The sequence below is a fragment of the Sorex araneus genome, chromosome 4 (assembly GCF_027595985.1).
Source record: "Sorex araneus isolate mSorAra2 chromosome 4, mSorAra2.pri, whole genome shotgun sequence".
NCBI lineage: Eukaryota > Metazoa > Chordata > Mammalia > Eulipotyphla > Soricidae > Sorex > Sorex araneus.
In genome coordinates, this window is record NC_073305.1 from 155,783,614 (window position 1) to 155,805,035 (window position 21,422).

Genomic DNA, 21,422 nt, shown 5'->3' on the forward strand with positions numbered 1-21,422 from the left:
TTAAATAAATTAGTAATCAATTTAAGTATAATTATTTTGCATACTTACTGTATTATTCTCTTTGAATCTAATGAGCAAGACAAATTCAGAATGTTACTATATGTCACCTGCTTGTCAGAAGGACTCTACTCATTTATTCCCTGTCTAATCATCAATTGGGCCTTTTGATCATTCGGTTACCTGTCATTATAGCAACTGTTCTAAAATGCTAATATAATTATATAATTCTTGGGCTCCTATCTTTCAGCCATCCTCTACTAACTAAGAAAAGAAGCCTGGCTTCTTGTTGAACCCTGTTGACCTCCCCAGTCCCCCACCCTTGTCTCCGCCCCCGCCCACCGTACACATTTTGGGGGAAGAAGATGGACCACATCTGTTAGGGTTCAGGGCTTACTTCTAATTCTGTGTTCAAGGGTGACTCTCGGAGGTATTCAGAGGATAATGTGTTGTGCTGTGAATCAAACCATCTCAGTTGCACGCAAAGCGAGCTTAACTCCCATATCTTCCCTCGGGGTCTGAGCCACACTGCAACCTCACTCCTGTTCCTGTACCCCCATGCATCGCAGATGGCCAACTGTCCTTCAAAAATCCCCCGAAATATTTTCATGTAGATACTTAACAGATACTTCACACTCAACCTGTCTCCAAATAAAACTGTGGTCTACTCAAACCAGCATCAATCCTACTTTTCTGGTTTCTTAACACAAAAAACTCGAGTCATTCTTGACTCCTTTCTCTCCCTTACAGCTCCAATATTTGCATCAATAAATATTTATTATGGCTCTAGGTATTGGAGTAATGGCTCAGTGAGAAGGGCATTTTCTACCTCTAGTGCTAATACCATGCTAATTTGGATTAAGATACAGGATTTCTATATGATCTCCCTATTCTATCCCTACCCCCTTAGATTCTATTCTCAACACAACAGTCCAAAGGATAATTTTAAGATATGACAGACAAACCTTTGCTCAAAACATAGTAATAACCCTATCTCACTCAGGAGAAATCCAAATTCCTATAAATGGTGTACACATCCTTATATACTTCCTTGGATATAAATACAGATCAGCTTACTGCTCTTCCCTGAAATAAAATATTCAACTTAACAGTTGAGTTTCCAACAGACAGGGTTGGTGGGCCAGTGAGAAAGAAACTCTTCATCAAATGTTGGCAGAAATGGTTTCTGGTTTGGCATTTATAGAAAGCAATAAGTAGAATAATTCAAAAAGTAAGAATAGAACTATGATATAATTTAGTAATATCACTTCTTGACATCTATCTCCAAAACTCAAACGGAATTCACAAAATTATATAAACACCTCAGTTGATCATAGCATTTAATACAATAGCTAAAATACAGACACAATCCCATCATCCACCTACAGATGAATGGATCAAGGTATTGTGCTATAAATACAAAATGAAATATTATGCAGCTCTAAAAAAGGACAAAAGAATGCAATCTGCAGCAACATGCGTGTAACCAGAGGGTATCATGCAGAGTGAAGTAATTCAGAAGGAAAAGGATAGATGCAGGATGTATGGCTCTCATAGTGGACTTGAGATACACAACAAGGTAGCAACAATGGTCTAATGGCAACACAGTGCGAGAAGTGATGCACACAACTGAGTTTTGGTGGGTACTGGGTGTAAAGGGTCTTGGGGCCTGTAGGAGAGGGAGATGTACATTGATGATGGCTGTGGTACTGAAATTATGTGTATGGGAAATGATTATTAGTAGCATTGTAAACCACAGAATCTCAATTAAAAAATTAATTTCCAGACTATCAACTTGATATAGCAAAAGGTTCCCCAGGCTCATTTTCCTACTATTTTTTAAATTATTTTAGGGCACTTGTCACATACCAAAATACTATCAAGTTTGCTTCTCCTTCACTTTTATCTACAGAATATAAATAATATAGACAAATGTAGCAGTTATTAATTTTGTTCAATAATACAATTAAAGTGACTACAGTAGTGTCTCATATATAATAGGCAAATTTACATAAATTAAGAAATGAATACTATATCCAAGCAGTTTTATGTACTATAGACTTAAGCTGCATATTCAAGGGAATTAAGAGAAGTGTCAAGAAGCATGAACCAAGAAGACAGAGTCAAGCCTTGGCTCACAGCAAAGTAACAAGGTCTCAAGTAAAGGCAGCAGCTGCTACTCAGATGAGGGCTATTGTGCCCCAGATGAAAGAGGTTCCCAACTTCCAGGAATCCTAGGGAAGCTCCCACATCCATTTAGTCCAGATAGAAATCCAGTGTTCTAAGTCTTTTCATGGGTAAGTTCGGACAAGCAAGTGGGAGTTTAGGTAGCAAACTCTAATGAGTGACTCACTACATAGCCACAGTGTTTGATGCTATCTTGTACTTTGTTGTTTTGAAATTTGCATGTGCATGTATTTATTTTCCTTTATAAAATGAGAGCCACTTTAAAAAGAAACGTTGTCAAGTGATTGAAATGTTTCAGTCAAAAACACAGGTGAAGCAGGCTTCCACATGAGGCAGTCTCAGATTTAGGCACCACTCTACCAGCAAGCTTCCCCTGCTGTCTACTGCAGCTTCTCAACTTCCTGCTTAAGTAACACCAGTGAGTTTTCACACCACAGCTCACCTTCCTATTGAATGCTGCTTTCTATCCCACAGGTCAGAATTCTATCACACACCTTAGCACCTCTGAATGTCTCTCTATAAATTCCAATCCAAGTTCTCAAAGGTGAGCACCCAACTCCATCACTATTTAGGTACCAAAATAAAAAAAAACCCAAAACAAAAAAAAAACCAAAACCCAGAGAGTGTGCATGTGCATGTGTGTGTGCGCGTGTGTGTGTGTGTGTGTGTGTGTGTGTGTTTGAGTGTAAGAGGAGGAGAAGGTATGTATCATGGCACTAAGGAGGTTCTTTTAAGTAATTTTTTATTAATCCAAAAGGAACTGCTGTTTATTTCAGGAGACCCAATCTCTAAGAAATTTAAGTGACAGCTAACAAATGAGAAAACAGGTTTTTAAAAAAAAATCCAGATTTAAATCCTTGACTTTAAAATGAGGATAAAACTTCTAACCAGTAGACAGATAATTCTTGAACCAGTCCATGTCCAATTAACCTAATGTAGAAACTAATGAAGTCCCTGTTAATGCCTGTAAATGACAAAATTATTTGTGTTTTAGCTCAAAAATTATATTTTAGTGCTGTTAAAGGACTTATTATTTTAAAAGCCCGGGACTGATTTTGCTTCCTGAGATACAGACCATACATCAGACTATCACACTGCAAGTGTCTCATAAAAAAGACAAGAAGGGTTATAAACTGGGAGCTCTTCTTATATCTACAAATATTTCAGAAGCAACTCCCTCCCATGATGTGTTAAGAAGACATCACAAAAATCCTTTCTAACCCATTAAAATTTCAAGTCCTTTTTTTAAAAAAAAACTATTCTAAATTATCCCTTATTAAATTTTATATTTTAAAGATCCTTCAAAATAATACAAAATAAGTGCTAAGAAAATGTCATAAGCATGAGAGCTATGAATGAATGGTGCATATATGTGTTTATATATATATATGCATATATATGTATATATGTTGTGGGACTGGAGTGATATAGCACAGTGGGTAGGGCATTTGCCTTGCACGTGGCTGACCCGGATTCGATTCCTCCACCCCTCTCTGAGAGTCCAGCAAGCTACCGAGAGTATTTCGCCCACATGGCAGAGCCTGGCAAGCTTCCTGTGGCGTATTCGATATGACAAAAACAGTAACAGCAAGTCTCACAATGGAGACATTACTGGTGCCCGCTCGAGCAAATCGATGAGCAATGGGATGACAGTGATGACAGTGATATATGTAGTGAGCAATAATATATAATAGATACTTACTGCTGGTTCCCTAAGTAGGCCAGAGCAAAAAAAAAAAAAAAAAATCAGACCAATAATTACATTTCCACATTATTCCACAAGATGTCAGCATGTAACTGAATATCCTCAACTGTGGGTATGGTGGTTATGGTGGTGGTAACGGTGGTGTGTGTGTGTGAGTGGTACGGGGTTCTTCATGAAAAATAGAACAATAGAAAATCTTTTATCTCACGATACAAAATTCTAACTTAATTCAAAAACATTTTCATAAACATTTCATTACTTTACATTCCATTCTTAATAGATTTTTAGTGCAATTTGCAGACATTGATTTTTTTTCAATTTAAAAAATATTTTGATTTTCTTTTTTTCCAACAGCTTTTTAAATTTTTCTTATTAGTCAAGTAAAAACCTTTAATTATTTACTGGAGTCTGCAATGATTGCTGGGCACAAAAGAAACACTGACCTACTTGTCTTTCTGTTTTTCTTCATGCTACAGAAAGAAAAAAAAATGAAGAAAAAAAATCAGAAAACTCAGAATGCACTAAACATTCAGTGAGCACTTGGAGGTTTTTGTATATGTGTGTTCTGACATTTGGGTGTGAAGGGAATGTGGAGACCTCAAAGTCTTGCTCTCTTCCTTTGTTCCCCATTAACTCATGTGCTGAGTCACACACATACCTGAGCAATTATCAATACTTTTTCTCAGTACAGTAGAAAATATTGTCATCATTATTAATGTCTTTCATATATTAGTGATCCCAGAAACTATAAATCCATAGAACGTTGTTCCAAAAGTTTCCCTGGAACTCTTTCTTACATGCCTATTAAATAAAATCCAGACTTCTATATAAATACACATCTTCAGATTTTTCTTACATCATTTGTATTCTTATCTTGTTTTTCATATTTTTCTCGATCATGAGTCATTTTCTTCAGCAATTTCTTCCTGGCTTTTTTCTCTTTTTTCTGCTTTTCAGTGTTCAGCTTTCTCACTTGGTGGAGAATAAATTGGGGAATCTACAGAGAGATGAAATTAAGGCGAGAGAGGAAAAAGAAACAGTGCCATGTTAAATAACAAAACAGTAATTTTTTAACTCACAAAAAAGATAAAGGTTTTGTTTCTTTGATGAATCTACCATTATATATATATATGTATATATATATATATATATATACTATGCAATATATCTGTAGCTCATTGCATTGTTTCATCCATTTTCCAGCAATACAGAGCAACTCTTAGCCACCATCCCAAAAGACAAGTGATGTTCCAGGTCATAGGCTGACATTCAAGATTACAGTAGCCACTGCCCATGTCACGTATGCAAATATAGAAGACTGTGCAGACTTATATCAGAAATCAGGACATTGGCTATTGGTACCTTTAGTGGTCATTGGCCTAAAACCTAGGCTCTAACAAACCCTAAGTCCCTCCGTGACCTTATGAGCCACTTGATTGTCTGTCAAATAAGAGGAAAAAAAAAATCCCTCAACAATAAACAGCAGCTGACAGAAACCTAGCAATAATCCAGGAAAAAAATGATTCAGAGAAATAGCATTGGCAGAATTAAAAAAAAAATTAGGGGGGGGGGGGTAGGCAGTACTAGGCCTCCTACATCCAAGCTAAGTGCTTTACCAATGAACCACATCCCCACCCCAAACCAGGATCTTTTAAAAGCTACCCAAGTGACACTCTGAAACACTGAAGACATTTTGAAAACTGGGGTTAGACAAACTGACATTAACCTTTAATTATGTGAAGTCACCTCTCCCAACTGCTTTAAAAAAAAAAAAATAGAGAATATAACAACAAAAAGACTTCAGAATCTAGAGAGCAAGGCTTATTAACAACACTTAAAAAATATATATATATATATGTACTTACTGTCCATAGAATTTTTTGATACTTAATCAATAAGTGCATGACATTAGCTGTGTCAGCTGCCATTCCAAAATCTTGCTGTTCATTGGACTTTAATCCCCATGTGTGACTCATGAAGAGATTGGGGGCCATGACCATTGCCACGTTCATCACTGTCATCTTATTTTTCTCTCTCTTATCTATTACTCTTTGCAGAAATTCAAGCAGAGCCTGAAACAAAAAAAAAAGATTTTAAGATTACTGTTGTATAAGACGCTAAGCGATGAAATCACTATAGAATATCGGATATTTAAATAAACTACATAACCAGAGTCCGCTTTATCAATTCATCCAGAAGAATTTGCTGTCAAGCTTCTCCACGAGGTTAATACACTCCCAGGTGCTAATTTGTTTTTACTAAGAAACATGGCGCTAGGAAATGAGACTGAGAGGACTCACATCTGAAGGAGGCAGGGAGGGAGGAAGGGAAGAATAATCTTATGCTAGCCTACTGGAGCTATGGGACGCTGAAAAGCAGCTTAAAACATCACCCAAATATGCACTTGCTTCAAGAAGCACTGTACAAAATTTATCTCTAGGAATTTTATTGAGTCCTTTTTAAAGGCTCATTCATCCCCAGTTTCATTTGTTAAGGAACTCAATAGTTGACTGACATGATATCTGAAATGAATGGGGCTTGTGCCGGGAGGAATGGAGAATGGAGACCTAATTTTTTAATTAAAGTAAGTGAATGAAAAGGAACTTTCTTATCAGCATAGACGAGATTATGTTCAGTCTGGTACCACTCACTTTCTGCCTCTAATGCCAACATCTCATACATCCTCTCAGCCTACTCTCCACAAAAACCACGGTAGCTTAGAGCAGCTGCCTCTTGAAAAGCTTGTTTTTAAGCTTTCTTTGACCATTTTTCTTAATTTTGGTCTATGAAAATAATAACAGTATAAGCATCCAGTGCTCATTACTCATGAGACATTGTTTTAAACATATCACAGAGAAAATTACATTTAATAATCTCTGGATATAACACAATTATACCCATTTTACAGGTGAGAAAATAGTGGTAACTAATTGACAGTGGTCACGTAGCTCGCGAATGATGGGGGGAAATTAATTATATGTCTGTTTGACTTTAGTTTCTTCACTGTTAACTGAAAAACCATGCTTTTATGTTTCATCTAAAATCCCTATCTGAAAACACTGTATCACAGTGGAGAAAGGAAAGAAAACATAACCTGTCTTTCTCAGAGGACTTCAAGAGGGTGAGAAAAAAGAAGGATTTCTTGGAAGTACTAACAAGTTGATTTTGGAATCAAATTTAACTGCTAGCTAGCTATGTAGATGGTAACAATTTGAAACAAAGGCATAGCTTATTTCAAAAAGATTTATGGATGCAATTTTCAGTACAGTGCCCAGAAAGTTTGAAATTATTACTAAAATTCTACAGAAACAATGCCTCTTTATTTATTTATTTAATTTATTTTTTCATGGATTAAGTTGCTTTTTATTATTTTTTTTAATTAGTGAATCACCATGAGGTAGAGCTACAGTCTTACAAACTTTCATGCTTGCATTTCAGTCATACAATCATCAAGTACCCATCCATCCACCAGTGTCCATTTTCCACCACCAATGGTCCCAGCATCCCTCCCACCACCCCCACTCCTTCCTCACCACCCCGCCCCGCCTCTGTGGCAGGGCATTCCATTTTGCTCCCTCTCTCCTTTTGGGTGTTGTGGTTTGCAATAAAGGTATTGAGCGGCCATCATGTTCAGTCTATGGTCTACTTTTGGCACGCATCTTTCAGCCCCAGTGGGTCCTCCCAACATCCTCTACTTGGTGTTCCCTTCTCTATCTGAGCTGCCTTTTCCTCCAGCATGTGAGGCCAGTTTCCAAGCCGTGGAGCAGACCTCCTGGTCCTTATCTCTACTACTCTTGGGTGTTAGTCTCCCATTCTGAAAAAATGCCTCTTTACATGAGGACAATATATTGGTGAGCTTTGAAAAAATATTTAGTTTTGTTGAATACCAGAATAATTTTTTGGGATTCATTTATCTATCTACAAATGTGTATTATAGAGATCAGGTAAGAAACCATTTTAACTGTTGTGTGAATATACTATGTTATTCAAAATATTGCTATTAGAATACTAGAAATATCTACCCCTTAGATAAGAAATCAAAAAAAATGTTAGCCTCTCACTTGCTTAAAAAATCATCTGCAAATGCATTTTTTCTTCATTTGAATATGAAGCAGAATTTTATGAAAACCTAGTTTTGGTCCCATTAGTCACCAACTGGATGTAAAGGTAAACCATTTGGTATCTCAGCTATTTATGGCTGTTCTACTGCAAGATGATAATATGATTTCCTAGCCTGCTAGTGCTAAGTAAAAAAAAATAAACTTCCTAAATCTACAAAAGGTATAAACAAGTGCAAATAATAACATTAATTTGTCAATCATGTCAGTGTTAGGTGTGATCATTGTTTCAAATATACAATATCTGATAATTAAAAACAAATACCAGTTACATCTTTTGGCACGTGTCACATTAGACTCAGGTCAGAAAGTGAAATTTAATATGATGTCTCTAAACCTTATATGAACTGTAGAAACTGTCCACATCACATAAGTCAAATTTGGATCCTCTCCCTCCTACTAGCAACTGAAGATGGGACACTGACACCAGAAGAGAGAGAGAGAAAGAGAAAGAGAGAGAGAGAAAGAAAGAAAGAAAGAAAGAAAGAAAGAAAGAAAGAAAGAAAGAAAGAAAGAAAGAAAGAAAGAAAGAAAGAAAGAAAGAAAGAAAGAAGGAAGAGAGAAAGAAAGAGAGAGAGAAAGAGAGAGGAGAGAGATAGAGAGAAAGAGAAAGAGAGAGAGAAAGAGAAAGAAAGAGAAAGAGCAAAAGAAAGAGAGAAAGAATGAGAGAAAGAAAGAATGAGAGAGAAAGAAAAAGAGAAAGAGAAAAAAGAAATAAAGAGAAGAAAGAAGAAAGAAAGAAAGAAAGAAAGAAAGAAAGAAAGAAAGAAAGAAAGAAAGAAAGAAAGAAAGAAGGAAGGAAGGAAGGAAGGAAGGAAGGAAGGGAGAAAGAGAAAGAGAGAGAAAGAGAGAGAGGAGAGAAAGAGAAAGAGAGAGAAAGAGAAAGAAAGAAAGAGAGAAAGAAAAAGAGAGAGAAAGAATGAGAGAAAGAAAGAGAAAGAGAGAAAGAGAAAAAATAAAGAGAGAAAGAAAGAAAGAAAGAAGATAGAGAGAAAGGAAGAGAAAAAGAGAGAAAGAATGAGAGAAAGAAAGAGAGAAAGAGAAAAAAGAAATAAAGAGAAAAAAAGAAGAAAGAAAGAAAGAAAGAAAGGAGAGAGAGAAAGAAAGAAAGAAAGAAAGAAAGAAAGAAAGAAAGAAAGAAAGAAAGAAAGAAAGAAAGAAAGAAAGAAAGAAAGAAAGAAAGAAAGAAGGAAAGAAAGAAAGAAAGAAGGAAGGAAGGAAGAAAGAGAGAAAGAGAGAGGAGAGAGAGAAAGAGAAAGAGAAAGAGAGAGAGAAAGAGAAAGAGAGAAAGAGAGAAAGAATGAGAGAAAGAAAAAATGAGAGAGAAAGAGAAAGAGAGAAAGAGAGAAAAAAAGAGAGAAAGAATGAAAGAAAAAATGAGAGAGAAAGAAAAAGAGAAAGAGAAAAAAGAAATAAAGAAAGAGAAGAAAGAAATAAAGAGAAGAAAGAAAGAAAGAAAGAAAGAAAGAAAGAAAGAAAGAAAGAAAGAAAGAAAGAAAGAAAGAAAGAAAGAAAGAAGGAAAGAAAGAAGGAAGGAAGGAAGGAAGGAAGGAAGGAAGGAAGGAAGGAAGGAAGGAAGGAAGGAAGGAAGGAAGGAAGGAAGAGAGAAAGAGAAAGAGAGAGAAAGAGAGAGAGGAGAGAGAGAAAGACAAAGAGAGAGAAAGAGAAAGAAAGAGAGAAAGAGAGAAAGAAAAAGAGAGAGAAAGAATGAGAGAAAGAAAGAGAGAAAGAGAAAAAAGAAATAAAGAGAAAAAGAGAAGAAAGAAAGAAAGAGAGAGAAAGAAGAGAGAGAAAGAAAGAAAGAAAGAAAGAAAGAAAGAAAGAAAGAAAGAAAGAAAGAAAGAAAGAAAGAAAGAAAGAAAGAAAGAAAGAAAGAAAGAGAAGGAAAGAAAGAGAGAAGGAAGGAAGGAAAGAAAGAAGGAAAGAAGGAAGGAAAGAAAATGTTGTGTGTTTGGGTTCCTGAAATTCCTTGATGATGGAGTTTCTCTTCTGTTTTCTAAGTCTAAATATAAATAGCTTATTGTCTTGCACATATTAAATATTTCAACTCTTCTATTATAATTTTTTTTTTTGCTTTTTGGGTCACACCTGATGATGCACAGGGGTCACTCCTGGCTCTGCACTCAGGAATTACCCCTGGCGGTCCTCAGGGGACCATATGGGATGCTGGGAATCGAATCCGGGTCGGCCGTGTGCAAGGCAAATGCCCTACCTGTGCTATCGCTCCAGCCCCTCTAGTATAATTCTTGTTTGAAACCTTCACAAGAACTGCCTAAAAGGTTGGGGCAGAGAGTTAGGACAGTGGGTAGAGCGCTTGCCTTCCATGCGGCTAATCAGGTTCAATCCCTGGTTGTCTATATGCTCCCTGGAGCACTTCCAGAAGTAATTTCTGAGTGTAGAGCCAGTAGTAACCCTTGAGCACAACCAACCAATAACCAAACAACCCCAAATAAACAAAAAAAGAACAACTTAAAAAGTTATAACAACTTAAGTAAATCAGCTGTTTGTACTTTTCCAGCTTTTTAATACAAAATAATGCTTTCACCTTATTTCAAAGTACGATCTCTTAACAACTCTAAAACAAAAAGAACAGTTTAATCAAAAATTCTCAGAGTGTCTCTGGAACTTTGAGGATAATCAGTTCTAGACCAGCCTTACCCAGGGGCAACCATACTGAAACAAATATTTCCTCTTTCAACTCTATGAAATTATTTCAAGACAGGTTTATTTGTAATTAAAATATGTCTATTGATTCCTCCAACCTGTGGTGAACTGGGTGACCTTACAGACAGTTTCTTCTAATCAAATAAGAAAAAGCCATTCCCCCATCTTGTTATCTGGTTGTGACACCCATTGTCCTGGGCATTGTTGGCAGAGGACAGACTGGACAGTAGTCCCTACTTTGTCCCTGTTTCAGCGCCATAGACCTAGTCACATAGAAACACATAGGATTTAAACAGAACTTATGACAGAGTTGGCCTCTGTGTTAAAAACAAATCAAAACATGCAAATGAGTGTGATCATTCAATGTCTGTCCCTCTTACTCCGATTCATTTTGCTCAGTACAATAAAATTCAGTCCCATCTATGTATCAGATAGTTTCAGGAGTTCATTTTTTCCTAATTGTTGTATAGTATTCCATTGTGTATATGTACCATAGCTTCTTTATCTATTTGTCTGTTCTTGGGTATTTTAGGTTGTTTCCAAAATTTGGCTACTGTGAATAGCACTGTAATAGCATAGGAGTGCATACGCTATGATAGCACTGTAATAGCATAGGAGTGCATATGCTATTACATAGGAGTGCACCTATGTAATAGCATAGGAGTGCATACGCCTTTTCTGAATTGTATTTTGGGGCTGTTAGATTATATTCCCATGAGCAGAACTAGTGGGCCTTATGGAAACTCAAGAAACGAAGGCTGTCAGAGGGACTGGTCCCTAGCAGAAAGCTTGCCACAGTGGAGGGAGGGTAGTTAGGTAAGGGAAGGCATAGTGGGAAGTGATCACTCTGGGCAAGAAATGGATACTGAAAGGAGGTAAAGTGACATGCATGACATACTCTCAGTAACAGGTCTACAAGAAAAAAAGCAAATGAAAAGTGTATGCCAGAGAGGCAGGTTGGAGGCTGGAGGGAATCTGGGGACACTGGTGGAGGGAGATAGACACTGGTGAAGGGATGGGTGCTCAAACATTGTTCAACTTAAACTTAATCATGAGCCATTTCGCTATCTCATGGCAACTCAATAACTTTTGAAAAAATCAAAACAAGTTGCTGCCTTCACTGCTATTCATTTCACAGTTAAACAAGAGGGTTTCCCCCTCCCCCAACTTGGTAATTAGAATAATCATTCTGAGTTCTTCTGTAAGTACGTAATGTTTTTATTCCGGTAATCCTCCCTTCGGGTAGGGCATTTGCCTTGCACGATTCCTCTGTCCCTCTCGGAGAACCTGGCAAGCTACCGAGAGTATCCCAACCGCACGGCAGAGTCTGGCAAGCTACCTGTGGCCTATTCGATATGCCAAAGAAAGTAACAAGTCTCACAATGGAGACGTTACTGGTGCCCACTTGACAGTGCTACAATCCTCCCTACTGCCTCATCTATTACAGTTGGGTATTAAGATTCATTCCGTGGATATGAAAGAACCATTACTCACCCAATTTCTGTTCAAGGAGTCCTAATGAGGCTCAGGAAAGACTGTTCAACATTTACCAACAGGTGGTTTCTTTTTCTTAACGTACTTCATTTTAATTGAAATACATGTAGGGAAATAATTATTCAAAGGTTCCTTCTTTATCTTTAAAAACTTAAGCCATACTGAAGGTATTCTGTTATATATACACATATATTTATATACTTACATATAATATATATATTTATAAATATATCATAAATAAGTATATGTGTTATAAATATATATTTAAAATGTTCGTGTATATATCTACATATGCAGGTATATATTGATTGATTTGGTTTTGGAGCCATGCCTAGTAATGCTCAAGATTTACTCCTGGATCTGCACTCAGGAAATATCCCTGGTGGTGTGCAGGGGGATGAAACCCATGTATAAGCAAGGCAAGTGCCTTACCCTCTACTATCTAGAGTCCCTAAATTAGATATTTTGTTTTCACTTTTTATTTTTCAAAAGGGGATTATTTCTTTTACAATAATTAAATAGGTTAGATATTCAACATACAACTTATTCAATAAAGGTTTCCCATTAAAAAATAAATCAATGTGCTACATCCTAAAAATTATTATAAAAGCCTTAATACTTAAAAATAAATGGCATTAAATCATACCATTACTATACCAGATCACTTTTAAATGATGGCATAAATCAGAAACTTAGGGTATAAAGTACCTTAGAGAAATTACTAAAATTTTTTCAGTTGGTTCATCTCTTGGCTAACCAAGTATTCTGAAATCATCATGATTTATTTCAAGCTCTACTGCTTTAAACTATACACACTGGCCATAATTTTGGGAAACTCTAGGTTATATTTGATGAGTCTAGCTTTTTAGCTTCTTTTCAATATTCATTTTTTAACCCTTAGTACTCTAAACATATTAAGGAAAATTTGGAAATGGTAGAATATTAGAAAAAAAAAGACAAAAAAATTCACATTTACATAAGAAATAAGCTTCAATTTTTGGGGTAGCACTGTAGCACTGTCATCCCGTTGTTCATCAATTTGCTCGAGTGGGCACCAGTAATGTCTCCATTGTGAGACTTGTTACTGTTTTTTGAGTAGAAAAATATTTTAGTAAAAATTTAAATACATGCATTCTCTTATCTGGGGGCAGAGGCCCACATGTCTGCCTGTTGTGAACTCTCTCTCTTTTTTTTTTTTTTATGGTGCACATTCTTTATTTGAGAATTCACTGCAGCTCTGCTTGGTTTTTGTCCTTGGCCTTCTCCACTTTGTGTGTGAAACTCTCTTTCTCTCTCCTCATCTTCTAAATAAACTTATCTTCAAAAATCCAAAACTAAGACACTTGGTAATATTAGTACCACGACTAACCTAGCAAATAAATTTAGCAACGTGTATTAAAGCCCTTTTCTTTCTTTCTTTTTTTTTTTTGTTTTGCTTTTTGGGTCACACCCAGCGATGCACAAGGCTTACTCCTGGCTCATGCACTCAGGAATTACTCCTGGCGGTGCTCAGGAGACCATATGGGATGCTGGGAATCGAACCCGGGTCGGCTTCGTGCAAGGCAAACGCCCTACCTGCTGCGCCATTGCTCCAGCCCCTAAAGCCCTTTTCTTACCACCTGCCCTTCTTAAAAACATTGCTTTTCTTTATATAGACTTCTACTAACGTTTCCATGACAAACATAGCCATGTTTTGCCATAAATAATGAAAAAAATCACTTTGCTGAGTTCTAAGGACTATTTCATGTAAATGAATCCCGCTGACCTTCAGGGTGTCTCTGTTGGCATCAGGCAGGAGAATGACAAGAAGGTTCAAGGCCTGCAGCTGCTGCGTCCTGGTTGGCAGACCTGCAGACAGAAGACACAGCGCTGAAATCGACTCTTTAGTGAACCAGTTCCCTTTGCTTTCTTATGACAGTTATCGGAGGGGGAAAAAAAAAAGTTATTTGGCATAAACAGCTTTGAGAAATGTAAGATATGACGGCTGAGCAGCGCTTCTTGGTGCAAGTGTGTTTGTGGGGGAGCGGGAGAAGCAGCTGCTGCTGTAGAACTTCCTCTCTCCGAATGCTCACTTCCAACTGTGATCATATGACGCACGGCCTTATGTTTGCAGACACACCACAGTGCTTTGGAAATAAGTTCAACCTCCGTGTGACAATTACTCCCCCAATAAAGAGATACAGAAGATTGCCCGCCCCCCTCTCCCCCTGTGATATGGCAATAAAGGTACATCAGTGAAGTTTGATTTCCCGCCCCCCCTCCCCCCGTGGGGAGTGAATAAGCTACAGGGTCTGAGTCCATCGGTCCCAGAAGGAATGTGTAAAACAGAACCTGGAACGCAAGAGATATTTGATAAATATTTGTGGAAGAACTTAGAAAAACAACCAGCAATGAAGACTCAAAGCAGCATCTTATTATCACAAGCTCATCTGCAGCAGCCTTTTTACCACTGAAGCAATACTCAAGCGTATTGGAAATTACTCCAGCATTTGTTTTTCAGGTATATCTTTTGGCTCTGTAGTTGACATCCAAGGGTCAACAGTAAAATAGCAGACCAAACATTTTCAAACCCCAAATCTGATTTCAGTCACGTCTTCTCTAGAAATTCTGGAAGGCAGTAGGTTAACTACTCTATTGCTAACATTGCTGAACCCTAGAAATTCTAAAGTAATAACCTGAACTGACTCCTGAGAAACATCTCAAAGCTGCATGCTTTAAGAGAAGTCTAGAACAGTTCTGATCTTATGATTTATCATTATCATTCCTTGTGCCCTGTTTTACTCTCAAAAGCACCCAATTTGAAAATTAAAGTATGGTCAGTAAAATGTGGTTAATACACTTTTTTTTTTCTTCAGTAGCTTCTATGAGTAAATGAGAAATTATGACAATACACAAACCTCCTAAAATCTCTGTATTCACTAGAAAGGAATTGAGAACTATTCAAGGCATTCATTTGGAGTCAACCCAAGACCACAAAATGGCAAGGCATGAGTTTGTTGCCCTCCACCAACAAGACAGCCAAGTGATTTCTTCCCTGTTTCTGCATGATAATTTCATATTTTTAAAGAAATAATCGCAGACTCTGCCACATCTTTTTGTGCTTTCGTGATAACTGTTAATCCACAGCTTCTCCAGGAAGTGTTGCTTTTAACACTTGGCAAGAAAAATCTATCAGAGATCTTATATGACTCATTGTAGTATAAAAGATATATGAATTTGCCTCGTTTCTAGAGTCAAATATATTGTACTGCTTAAAGGCCATGTAATTAATCTGTATTTGAAGAGAACAGTCTGCTATCTATTTACTCAGAGACATATATTTGTGAAGGAAAAGCAAAACAATATGTGGCATGTGAGTACCCGCTGACATCAGTGAGTCAATATGTCCCTCTATATATAGCTGGTTATTGTCTTTGTAGTGCAGAATGTCACTAAAACTCTTCCTGTAGGTGGCACCAGTACAAAGAGTGCCTCGAAGAAGGATGGCACTTACTCTGGACAGTCTGGAAGGCTCTGAGATACTCAACGCTAAGTAGTGGCTGTGGCAGCTCCCGGATGAAGTGCTTTAGCAGGCTGGCCGCGTCATGCTGTTTGACACTTTCCCAATTAAAAGTCCCTTCATAAAACTTTGCTTCCAGTTCTTGGCAGAGATTCTGAAAGACAAGAAAAAAAAAAGCTACCAGTAAATGCATATATATCCTGCTGAGAATGTGATACAATTTTCACTTTGCCAGAGATTCTACTCTTCAGAAGAGATATCTGAAAGCACTAATGACCAATACAACTCCTACCATCCCAATTGGACTTTCCCGATGAAAAGTTGTCCCGAAATTCCACCACCCCCAAATTCTTAAAAAGTATCTCCTCCACCCCACCGGGCACTCCATAAACATTAAGCAGAATAAACTTAGTAAGATAACAAGAGGCCCAGGTCTACATTTCCTGAACCTCTGCTTGCTCCTCCACCTTTCAGGTCTGATTAATATCCTGGCTGACATCTGCACAGGTACACCCCTACAGCGTCTATGCCAGACCTCTGCCATATCAAAAGGCCCAGTTCCACATCTCCTGAACCCTGAGTCCATGTATGCAGTCATGGCATAGCTCTACTCATCAAACCTTACATTTCTCACAATTATACTTCTTGTCTCAGGGTGAATCCCTGCAGAGAAGGAAAAGATCATCTACCAGAATAATCCCTCAGCAATTCTGGAGATGAAAGGAGGAGGCTGCTAACTATGGGAGATTTACCCTCTGCACAGCAGGAGAACAGCAAACCCAATGGAAACGATGGAATGAAGCCCACCGAGCTCAATGAGCAAACAAGGTCACACAGAAGACTCAACCAGCACCGACAAGCTCTGTAAATTCTCAGAGCATGACTTCAGTGACACCATGTTGAGAATGTTTCACGAGCTCAAGGGAATAATGGCACAGAGAGCAAAGCACAAGAAAGTATGTGAGCGGAAATGAGATAATTACGAGTGACACACGTTACAGAAATGAAGAAGATACTAGGCAAAATAGAAAGCTCGATAGGAGGTTTGAGCAGCAAACTAATAGCAGTTAAGAAAGAGACCAAGGAGCTCCAAGATGAGATGGAGGGAACCTTTAGAAACAGCAGAAGATGGGAAAATGGTGATTAACACAGCAGAGAACTATAAGATGAGATCAAGAGGAGCAATATAAGAATGTAGGTGTTGGGGGTCTCAGCAGCCAGCCTGAGACTTTGACCAAATCCTCTGGCCCTGGAAGCAAGAGCCGGCCCTGTTTACAAAGACCTAGGGGCTAGCGCCAGCACTCCCAACACTTAGGCACTCTGGTTGAGGGTGAGGTACATGACTGCGACCCCCCTACCCGTACTGATAACCACCCCTAAGCAGGGTATGTAAATTTTTAGCTGACATCTGTACCGGCCCAATGGGATGAACATGCTGTACGTGAGAATCCCACCCTGAATATATGTATAAGAACACCTATGTAAGGGCCAATAAATGGAGAACTGCTTGACCACCAGACTCCCCCCCGCCCCGTGTGGTTTTCCTTCTCTACTTCTTTGGCAGTGGAAGCTGTGGCAGGAATCCTGCCATGAGCAAAGGGACCAGGGCAGAGGCTTTTCCCTACCCCACTCCCTTCCCTTTAGGAAGTTAAGTCCAGCGACTCCAGGGAATCATACTCCAGTTTGCCAGGGTCGATTGGCCAGGACCCCGACAATAGGAGTCCCTGAACAACAAGAAGGGGGATCACTGTATCACTGTCATCCCCTTGCTCATTGATTTGCTAGAGCGGGCACCAGTAACGTCTCCATTGTGAGACTTGTTGTTACTGTTTTTGGCATATTGAATATGCCACGGGTAGCTTGCCAGGCTCTGCCATGCGGGCAAGATACTCTCGGTAACCTGCCGGGCTCTCCAAGAGTAGTTAAATAAATAATAGATAAGAATTTCTCAAAACTAAGGAATACAGACACTCTGATACAGGAGGCCTAAAGGCACTCAGTGAAAACATATTCAAATAGAAAATCTTCAAGTCACATTGAACCGAGAATGACAAGAGTCAAAAACAGAGACAGAATAGTGAAAGCGGCAAGAGCAACAAAAGAGCCTTACATTCAAAGGAAAGTCTCTAAGATTCACAGCAGATCTATCAAATGAGACTCTACAAGCCAGAAGAGAATGGAGGGATATAATGCACAAATTCAATGAAATGAGCACAACACCAAAAGCGCAGTATCCAGCTAAATCAATGTTCAGGTTTGACAGACAAAATCAAAGATTCGGAACAGTCAGTAGCTTAGGAAATTCATAGACCTGAAACCAGTTTTACAAGAAGTATTCAAGAAGATTTTCTAAAAGATAAGACAAACTCCTTAGCACTTGGCCTTGAGTATAGCATTCACTCACGCACTTACAGTTTTCCTCTAGTAGATTAAGAAAAATCTTCTTTACTCCTCCTACCTTACTAAGGGATTTTTCACATTTTCAAAAATAAATTTATGCCTCATCTATACTGAGCATTCTATGTCTCATCAGGTATTTTTATAGCCATAGATTTTTATTTCAATATTTTTATTAATGCATATACTTAAGAATTGTCTACAATATTTTTTAACATACACTACTCCCTTTCCTAGCCTTAAACACATTCTCTCCTTAAAATGTTCCTAATTGTCCTCACTCTTACTGAATTTAAAATTTGTAGGAATTATCCATTTTGTGTGAGGTTTTTAAATGTATTTAACACATGATTATAATATTAATTTTAACACATATACATGTAAAACATGTATAGTTTTTGAAAAAAAATGTGTCTCATCAACTTGTCACTGATTTACAATCCTGTGGAATTTCAGTTTAGCTCTAATCATCTATAAATTTGTACGTATCACCACCTCCATAATAAATTAAAAAGAGAAAAGATCTCTCATATGTGGGATAAACAAAAAACATAGTAAGGAAATAACAACTAGTCAAAATCATCAAACTGAAGATTTTGTCTATAGAACTGAGCTTACTTGGAAGGGGGGCTAAAAGAAACCACTGAGATACTGAAGCGGATTCTCTGGTATGGTACTGAAATGATGCATGAGTGAAAAATGCAGTTACTCCCCTCAATAAAAAATGGTCAAAAAGGAATTAAAATACAGGCTTAATAAAAATAAGAGTTAAATGGTGTTTCCATTTGTGGGGTGGGACCTGACTTAGATGCTATGATTTTCATTCAATAAATCACTAGAAAACAAGTTTATATTTCAAATTACTCAGAAGTATATTATGCAACAAAATGCATAATCAATCTCTGGATGTAAAGCTAAGACTACCTCTGATGAGTCACCTATGGGAAATAGAAAACCAAAGCCTACAGCAAATGAAGCATGAAAATGCATCAATATAGCTGTCTAAGGCGCAAAGGCAGTAAGTAACACAGCCATCCTGCTGGCAGCTGCAGAAAACAGTTTGAGCCCATGTTGAATTGGAAATACCTAATTCATTTACCTCAAGGACTCTAAAATATTTGCCAGACAAATTATCATTAATAAATCAATTTAGTTTCATAATGACTATTTTCCATGTGATTTGTCATGGTGGCATAAATCTTAGCATGTTAGAATTCTTTACAAATTCCTATCACTGATTTCAATTATTTGCAGCTTTTCTCCCCAGAACATTCTTTTTATTTTCAGGAAAGGTAAACTTATTGCACCTTTCCCCCAAACAACTTCATCCCCCGCCCTAATTATTTCTTGGTAAAATTCATAATGTTAAACAAATAAATGGGGGGAGAGAGAGAAGCAGAAAGAGCATGAAAACTAAAGGGAGGAAAAAGAAGAAAAGAGTGGGACTCAGAGGGAGAAAAGGAATGATACAGGGAAGAGGGAGAAAGAGGAAGAGATATGAAAAAGAAATAGAAGAGGAGGAATAGGAAAAGAGGACAGAAGCACAAAATATTTTGGTATGGAAAGAAATTAAAAAACAAAATTTTCTGTATATTATTTTAAAATTATAAAGAAACAGCTGCTGCTAAATTTGGTACGTGACAGCAGTTTAGGAGTTAAAATAGCCAAGTCTACTTACTTGACCTCCTTAGAATTTACCTTTAGATCAACTGTCCTTCCAGCCTTCTGTAATAAGGTAAACTGCACATCATATTCACTGTTCTTGCTATGTGTTTATGACTATTTCAAGTTGGTCACTACACTCTACTCTGAATATTGAACTAAAAATTATATACCTGTTGGCACAGGTAACAGGAAGTCACATAACCTGTTTTTAATGGATTTTTTTCTCTGTATGGAAATGAATTCCTCAACAGAACTGATCTTCAAATCACACATAGTGTCTACAAACTGTGTACAGTACAAAGTGGTGACATTGCCATAGGTTTTCCCAAAAGAAGTGAGACAGTAAAAGCTTATTAAATTAAAAGAAGCAAGGAAAAAATTTCATGGGCCTCTGTGTACCAGACACCCAACACAAGGGACAGACACAAGCTGAATGAAATGTGTGGTCAGGGTGTATCAGGTTACCAGAAACTGAATAAATTGAGATTACAATGTAGTGGAAGCAAAGTAGGCTGAAATAACCCCCCTCCATGGAGGAAATTTATCAAAACAAGCAGGAGAAGCCAAATGAGGAATCTATGACTGGGAATTCAATTCTGGAGGTGTCACAGCCACAATTCAGAGTTGTAAGACTTTGGTATAGAATAGGTCTCTTTATGAACAGACTATCTCTTCTCTGTATCCTGGTTTGGATTTGCAGATTCAGGAAGCAATACATGGGCTACGGAAAGTGAGTGGGATCAATTTAGCTTAAATATTTTGCAACTACAAATCCCCCGGGGGGGTTAGGTATCTGAATATTAGTGTCACCAGAATCTGTCTTCTTCAGAGTAGGAAGTGTGCAAGAGAAAGAAGAGAGAACACACAGAACCTTTTGAGATAATGGGGAGAAAAATGCAATTTTATAAGAGAAAGAAGCAGAAATCCAGTGTGGGATCTAGGGTAGTCCACTCTGGATGGTGGTGATAGAAAACTGAATGTCAACAAAGTGGCTGAGGGACATAGTACCTGTTATTGCTCTTATTACAATTAACCATGTAAGGCACGATTAATGTCTATTCTGCTCACCTGATGGAATTTATCATCTTGTTTAAAAAAGAAAGATAAAAGCTCAATTGCTACTACTCATGGTGCCTAAGCAAATCTATCACAAGCCCCTATTAATATTTTAACTCATGGCATTCATTTTCTTGTCATAAGCAGGGAACTATGCACGCCTTTGATTATATACGTTGGTTCCCATTTTAGACTTTTATAATGGAGAGATAAAAATTATTTGCCTTTTCATGTATAGTAGTATCACATATGGTATCACACATATTATCATGTAAAATAATCCCCGTATAATTGTGAGGATTTTGAAAAACATTCAAGTACTCAAAAATTCAGAAAAGACTAGAAAAACTAAGTGTAAATCAAATGTTGAACCTTTATTGTTCTACATTTCATGAATTTTTCTGTCAAAGGGAAGAAGGGAGAAAGAACAAGTTAAGTTTTAAAATGCAAAATAAGGGGCCAGAGCAATAGTTCAGCAAGTAGGGTGTTGGCCTTGCAAGCTGCAGTTCAATCCTTGGTATCCCATATGGTCCCCCTGGCATGCTACAAGTGATCCCAAAGTACAAAGCCAGACTAATCCATCCCTGAGAACTGCCAGATATAGTCCCAAGACAAAAGCAAACAAACTAAATAAATATAA

General features: G+C 37.6%; 1 protein-coding gene across 2 annotated transcripts in view; it reads right to left on the reverse strand.

Moving 5' to 3' along the window:
• The window catches only part of ARHGAP18 (Rho GTPase activating protein 18), a 225,079-nt gene that overhangs the window by 16,428 nt on the left and 187,229 nt on the right, over positions 1-21,422 (reverse strand). For both annotated transcript variants that reach the window (XM_055137109.1, XM_055137108.1), the window contains exons 9-12: positions 15,659-15,818; positions 13,931-14,013; positions 5,755-5,961; positions 4,746-4,886 (exon numbers count right to left, since the gene is read on the reverse strand). In XM_055137109.1, coding sequence (XP_054993084.1) covers positions 4,746-4,886; positions 5,755-5,961; positions 13,931-14,013; positions 15,659-15,818 — 591 coding nt within the window. The remainder of the gene's footprint in view (positions 1-4,745; positions 4,887-5,754; positions 5,962-13,930; positions 14,014-15,658; positions 15,819-21,422) is intronic.